The sequence below is a fragment of the Hibiscus syriacus genome, unplaced genomic scaffold, assembly GCF_006381635.1.
Source record: "Hibiscus syriacus cultivar Baekdansim isolate YM2019G1 unplaced genomic scaffold, ASM638163v2 tig00110561_pilon, whole genome shotgun sequence".
NCBI classification, from domain to species: domain Eukaryota; kingdom Viridiplantae; phylum Streptophyta; class Magnoliopsida; order Malvales; family Malvaceae; genus Hibiscus; species Hibiscus syriacus.
The window spans coordinates 251,440-259,088 of record NW_024062782.1 but is presented as its reverse complement, the minus strand read 5'-3'; the positions used below and the strand labels follow the sequence as shown (position 1 = coordinate 259,088).

General features: G+C 34.4%; 1 protein-coding gene across 2 annotated transcripts; it reads right to left on the bottom strand.

The window, feature by feature from the left end:
- Positions 1-5,462: 5,462 nt before the first annotated feature.
- LOC120132339 lies at positions 5,463-6,979 on the bottom strand. 2 transcript variants are annotated; one of them, XM_039149122.1, is made up of 2 exons: positions 6,772-6,979; positions 5,463-6,673 (listed from the first exon to the last, which is right to left on the bottom strand). In XM_039149122.1, exons 1-2 carry the CDS (start codon positions 6,820-6,822, stop codon positions 6,023-6,025), a joined length of 702 nt encoding a protein of 233 aa, XP_039005053.1. In that variant the 5' UTR covers positions 6,823-6,979; the 3' UTR covers positions 5,463-6,022. The 2 variants fall into 2 exon arrangements, with proteins under 2 accessions (XP_039005053.1, XP_039005052.1); XM_039149121.1 differs by having other exon boundaries at positions 5,463-6,682; positions 6,772-6,968.
- Positions 6,980-7,649: the final 670 nt, after the last annotated feature.

Here is a 7,649-nt window from a genome sequence, read left to right as displayed (position 1 = left end):
ACCCGATTAAGGTCCGTATGAGTTTGGGATTGTCTGTAAGGACAAAGCTTAGTCCAAGAGGGACGTAAACAACTAAAAGGGCCCAAAGACAATTGTAAGAGTGGGTTACAACCAATGTAACCATACCAGTCGTGATACGCCCAAGTATCTTTTAAGCACATAATAAATATTCATGGATGGGGGATCAGTACACAAAGTGTACCGACGAGAGGTGTGACCTAGTGATCAGATTATGAGACATTTGTTTCGTATACCACAAGAACAACTGAGAGTACTGGATGCACATTTATTCATTTAATTCGATGGTGAATTGAGGAAAAGCGTAGGAATTGCGAATAGAACATCTCTACCTAAAAATGAACCCGAGTTAGATACCGGGCCAACCAGAACCTAGCAAGTAAGCAGTAAAAACGGTAATCGATGTGAAGTCTCAAAACAACAGAGTCAGAGAATAACTAGAATATCTTTCAGTAGTGTATAACCAGAATAGTACAGATTATCAGAAATAACAGACTAGTAACTCCTCACATTACATTCTAAATTAGAGAACGAGCGAGTTAACAACTAGGGTGAATAGTAAATGAGATTCTTAATAACTCATAACAACTAAAAATACTAACAATAACAGTTAAAAATAGTAGCAATAACAGCTAGAAACAACTACAACTAGGATGACATAAAACTAGCCTTTGTGTGACACTCGAGAAACAACCAGGACACCCGAGTTATTTTAGCAATAGGGCGATTGTCTTTTTGTCAGTGTCAAGGCACTTCTCTTGCAAGTTAGGCGCAGATGCCCCAAGACTCGAAAAAGTAAGTTGGCGAGCTATACGTTTTCGATGTAGCTCCAGATCTCACCCCACATATCCGAAGGGTCGGGTGTACGTCTACAATGCAGTTTCGGATCTCACCTCAGGTACCTAAGGATATTATGACATGATGGGTGCGTGAGCTCCGAGATGCAACCCTTCAGCCACACTACGATGCCTGTCACAGCTTCATGTTTGTTGTTGTGTATCATATATTAGTTAAATTATCGAAAGTAACTTTCTTATACGTTAAGACAGTTACTCTACGACAATATTAAAATGAACGAATATTACCCTTAGTCAAATTATTTCAATTCAAGTCAAGAAATGCTTATGAGGGTATCATGCAAAACTAGTTAGTGACTAAAATGAAATAATAGACAAGCAACATGCAAAAATTAAAATAGCATAAAATGAAAATATGACTAAAATAAAAATAATCAAATTATCATGTCAAAAATTAAAACAAAATAAAGTGCAAAAGTGACTAAAATGAACATTTTTAATATTAAGTGCTAAAATTACAAAGGATAAAAATAAATAAAACATGGGGACTAAATTAAAATAAAATAAAATTACATGGCCAATTAAATTAAATAAAAAACATATTATAGTTTGAAATATAAACATGCAGAAACTAAGGGACTATTTCCTAATTATTCCTTTTTTCCTAGCCTAAAACACGCTTTTAAAGAAAAAAAGGATAAACTACTAAATCAAACCAAAAGTATTTAAAAAATTAAATCATCACTACACATGACTAATATGTTAAAACACGCTAAACATAGAGGAATTAAAACATAAATAACCCAAAAATATAACATGCACAAAAGTGAGTAACTAGCATATTCGGTCCCTACAGGTGAATAACATGCAAAAACACACTAAAGTTAGGGGACTAAACAAAAATTATCCCAAAAATATATAGCATGCATAAGAAACGGGTAAATTATAAAACCAGTCCCTACAGATGACTATTTTGAAAAAACAAGTGCAAGTTAGGGGGACCTAAGTGTGATTTTCCCTAACTTTTTCTATATATACAACTTTTAGTTTTTTTTCATTTGAAACCGATTTTAAAAGAAAAAACTCTAGAAAGCTCCCTTAACTCTCTTTTTTTCTCTTCGATCGGCCCTCTGCCGACCACCCTACCTCGACTCCGGTCGCCGTTCTGGCCACCACACATGGCTGTCAGAACACTTAAATCTACCCTAAAATACTACTTAAACTCTGATATACTCTCCTAAATGTCGATCTAAGGCTAAAACCACCCAAAAAGCCTCATAAATACCCCAAAGAGCTTCATCTTTTCGCCTTCTCGCACACTCCAGCTGCCGTTCCGAAGACGAATTGCCCCTTCAGGTTCGACTCCCCTAACTAAGGTATTTCCTAGACCTAACCCTCTCTTAGCTTTTGTTACATGTAAGGTTTTTTTATTTTCAATTTTTCTTTACTTCGAAACTGTAAGAAGATAAAAGAAAAATAATACCTTAAAAATTATGTTTTTTTATTGCTTTCTAGAAAGGAACCCATTTTACAATGGTTGTCTGAGGTTTTTATAACTCCTTTTATAGATCTCTCTTTTTTCTTTTTAATAAAATCAAATGATTACAACTGTTGTTTGCGTGTGTGTTGTGGTTTGCCTTGCTAACTTGGGGTGAACTGACATGGTAGGAGACTGATGGGAATTGGTTGAAGCGTCGGTGGTTGGGGACTGGTGTAGCAAGGTGGTAGATCTAATTGGCTTGATATGGACCATTGGATGGGTCCAGATCGAATGATCCATGATGAGTGGTGGCTGGATCTCTCCCAGATCCAACGATTGTGATCGTGCGACGCCAAGGACATGACAAGAGACCCTAGGGTTTTTTACCTGGGCTCAAGTCTGGACTAGGTGGATCTATTGTAATTTGGGGCCCAATTTTGGGTTGGTTGTATAGGCTTGCACAAAGAAATAATAATAATAATAATAATAATAATAATAATAGGACAAAACGAGTATTGACATCAATGATGGTATTTTTGGTAATTATGATGATCTTACGATTAACAACACACTAAGGGTCAATATAAAACCTCTTATCAAGACCGAGAGACGAGATGCGACCTAGATGAAACCACCTCACCCTTATTCGTATTTGTTCTACCTATTTATGGAGACAGAGCACTTTGATATCAATTAATGATTGATTCACTACCGATTATAACTCTCCATCAAAATCAGAAAGAATAAATCACTTTCAATACCCATTATTCTCATCAACAAATTGTAAAAATAATAGTCTTCTTTATTTGAAAAAAATATAATTTTTAATTTCAATATGACAATAGACTTTTGCCCGTAACCCTACTTTAAGATCAGCTGTTCCAGACCAAAGTCAGAATGTGAATAAGATAAAACAAAGAACAGTTGGAGTGGGTGCCAATCACGCTCGAAAATCACTAAATTAAACAGACATCTCGGCCTTCAAACATGGCCAGAATGAGTTTCTTTCAATCCTTGGGGGCAATCTAAGTAGAGAGTGAAGCAATGGAAAACGTGTGGGGACCTTTTCACCGGTAAATGTTGCGCAAACCAGCATGTGGCCCTGCATGATTACGGATGTTGATGGAATGGCCGCTCCCATTGGTAAAGTAAACAATCGCCTTGACCCCTCCATGTGAAGCAACCCATTATTTATCTCTAATTCTTTCATACTTTTGTCGGCTATTTGAGGGAAATGGTAAAAGAAAAAAATTTAGAAAAGTATCGATACCAAAAATTAATAGGTAAAGTACACAAACGATCTTCAATTATAGAATACTATTTTATTAAGTCATTCGACTATTAAAAATTATAAATTAATTCTCTGACTATAGAGTGTTACTTTATTGAGTTCGTCGATTATCAAAAGTTACAAAAGTGTCACTCAATTGTTCATTATGTTACAAACTCATCATTTTCTATTAAAAATTAATGATTGTCTAAGATGAACGTTAACATGATAACTTAAATATGATAATTGTTTGAGATTATGAGATCAAATTTTATCATATCATAGTCACCAGGTTAACATTCAACTTAGAATATCATCATTTTTTTTATGAAAAATGACGAGTTATGAATATAATAAATAGTCGAGTGTTCATTTTGTAACTTTTAATAGTCGAGGGACTCAACAAATCAATAGTCTATAGCCCGAGGAACATTTTACAACTTCTAATAGTCTATGGATTTAATAAAGCAGTACCCTATAGTCCATGGGACCATTTGTGTACTTTACCCAAAATTAATTAGAGATATATGACAATTTCAACTATAATCACTAAATTTACTGACAGCTGAAGTTGATTTAGAAAAATTGTCATCTTTTAATAATTTTAGTTAATTTTTTTATCTTAAAATTAAACTGAAAAAATTACAAGGACACAAATTAAAAAAAATCATTAAATGAAACAATGTTTAAGGAAATAAAATTATATTATTATTTGAACTATAAATATATAGTAAAATTCTAAAAGATTATAATTTGATGTTCGGGTGTAGAAAAATCTCAAATTTGTTATTACATTTTGAATTCTAATTTTTTATCGAGATTTTTATATCTTTAACTTCGTTTTTAAACCTAAAAAAATTAAATATATATAATTATTTTTAAGGATTTGATACGTGTAATTTACTAAAAGTTTCTAGAATTTTCATTATGATCCCTATAATTTTGATTCTCTTTTTATTTACTCTCTGTCATGCAAACAAAAAGTATAACAAAACGAACTAAAAAATGATTTTAATCTTGGGTGAAGTACACAAATGGTCCCCCGACAATAGGATATTACTTTATTAAGTCCCTCGACTATTAAAACCTATAAAATGGTCATGACCATAGAATGTTACTTTATTATGTCCCTTGACTATTAAAAGTTGTAAAATGGTCACCCGACTATTATTATGTTCAAAACTCGCCCCTTTTAATAAAAACAATTGGTGGTTGTCTAAGCTGGACGTTAACATGATAACTGAGATATGATAGTCTTTGAGATTCTAAGATCAAATTTTATCATATCACATTCAACAGGTTAACGTTCAACTATGAATGTGTTTAATTTTTTAACGGAAAAGGACGAGTTTGGAATATAATGAATAGTCGGGTGACCATTTTGTAACTTTTAATAGTCGATGGACTCAAGAAAGCAACACTCTATAATATGAGGATCATTTTATAACTTTTAATAGTCAAGGAACTTAATAAAGCAATATCCTATATCGGAGGACCATTTGTGTAGTTTACTCTTTAATCTTTGTACACTCGTTTTATTTTAATTTAGCCTTAAACTAAATTAAAACCGTTGGTAACTAATTAGATTGATAATCATATGTTATTGGAAAAAATAACCATATATCCCGAAATCTTTGATAAATATGAAATATACTGACAGGGGTTAGTTCAAATAATAAGCAGCTTGATATCACTTGAGTAAGATCTCGAGTTCGAGTCTTGTTTAAGCGCAGATATTCGTCATTAATGGTAAAGAAAAAAGAAATATCATTGAAGATCTATGATTGCTCACTTTTTTCACCATTAACCAACTTTGCCATCAACAAAAGCAAAGGCAAATAGAAAGGAATGCCATTAAATCATAGGGCAAAACATTCAATTTAATTGCAACATACAATTTGGGAATTTTGGAACCCTTTGTCCAGTCCCATTAATATACATAATTGGGAAAGTCATGCATAAACTAGAGACATTAACTCTAACATTCTAAGCCTCCGTTGAAGTACATTGGTGGTGGGTAGTTAGGACATTTGATTCCTAAGACAAAGACTGGTCTTCCAAATTAAGGGATGGCATTGGGTAATTGTGTTGCAGTGTCAAATTATAGTTTTAGTGCTTCTGTTACGGTTAGAGTTATGATTTAGTCCGTATACTTTAATTTAACATCATTTGATCTTTCTGTTTTTATAAAATCATTAGTCAATCGAAACAATTAACCTCGTAACTATTCTGGTTAAAATGTTGACATGCAATTTTCTTGAAAATAACACCTCGAATTTATCATATTGATATGATATTCTTTTCTTGTATTCGGAAGGGTGTTATTAAGAAAAAGTTACCGTCATTGTTTTAACCGGAGTAGTTATTTGTTAATGGTGTTTAACTATTTGGATTAACTAATGAAATCAAATAATGTCAAATTAGTATAGTAGAGGGACTAGAATCATAATTTGACCTTCAATGAAGATCATCCCTGTGGTACTTGGAGTTGGGAGAAGATTCAAGGTCTTCATAGTTCTCTGGACTCCTCTTCTTGCTTAAACAACCATTAACATCGTTCAAAGCCTCTTGTTTTACGAATTGCTGTTTAGGGGAAGGAATAGCCACCGGAGGAATCTCGATGGAGGTAAGCTGAGGCGGCGGATGCTGCCACTGAGGAAGCGGTCCAGCCAAAAGAAGGTTCTGCAGGAGGGGACCGGCATCCTTCACAGCCTGCAGGAGCCTCCCTTTCTCCGGTAGCTGCCTATTAGTAGCCAATTTCAAGGCCTTTTGGGGAAGAGGAGACGATTCCGGCAATGAGTCGGAACCCGGTGTTGAAACTAAGCTCATGCTGGACTCATCATCACTGTTAGAAACACCAGAAAGTGAAGCAGTTTCATGCTGCACTTGTCCTTGATGCTCATTGCGCTTCAATTGTTGCTCGAGCACGAATTTCTCCAGCATTAGCGTCTGGCATCGACGTCGAGCTTCATCTCTCTCTTTCATCGTCTTGCTCAGAACATCTTTGATTTGAAGCAATTCCATGTCTCTCTTTGTAATCTCCTCTTTAGCTGATATCAGTGTATTCTCTAGCTCCAAAGTTGTGAACAAAAGGGTATGCTTTATATCTTCAATTCCCTGTAAATTTAATGGAAAAAGGTTAGAATTTAACTAAAACAAGACATACCCAATGTTGAAAGCAAGTTACCCTAGGACAAAGAGTTTACCTCTTCATTATAGCAAAATCCCCAGCTGAGTGGACTCAATTGGTCTTCCATATCCCTTCGCTAAAAATGGGAGGATTCTTGAGCTTCTTTACAAGAGTTGAAATATACTGTTTTCCCCTTATGTTTTCATGAGATTCTTAAGCTTAAAAAAGTTGAGTGGATTGCCCTTTTTATACAGTTGGATTCTGTGCAAGTAAACACAAAGACTTGAAATGTTTGGAGGTTGAAGGGAGTGTGAAATCAGCCGTAAAAGTGGAGCCAAAATCCTTGAACTTGTTCTTTTTTCTTGTGTGTGTGTGGCTATATGCATGGTTCCAAAGGTAAATTTATTTTCATGAACTTGTTTTTCAAAAACATTGGGCTTTTGGGTAACCCTAAAATACCAACAATCAGTTGGTCTAGTGGGATGAGGCACTAAGTCCCTTAAGCAAGATCAGGGGTTTGACTCGTGACGTTTGCGAACAGATCAAATTGGGTTGGGAGGATTGCCCTCGCCTCTGCAATACCCAAACTGGATTAGTCGATCAATAGATCAGATACCAATGATTAATTAAAAAAAATCATCCTAAAAAACAATTTAGGGTCTAGAAAGGTAAATAAAAAACGTTTTTCCTTCCAACATTTTTAGGGTACAAGTATTGTACAAGTCCTCGGTCTTGTATTTTTAAAGGGCATAAAAGGCTTTATATATCAGGAAAAAAGCATAATAAAAAAATTACCAAATTACCCCAACGTTTGAAGAAATAGTCACTTTATCCTCCTTTTGGAGTATTTTAGTCTCAATTCTTTTTTGGAGCAAATTGTCCTCTGGTTACATGAAAATCGTTAGTTGAATAACGGTCAACGATTTATTAACGTGATAAGTTCACATGTGATGC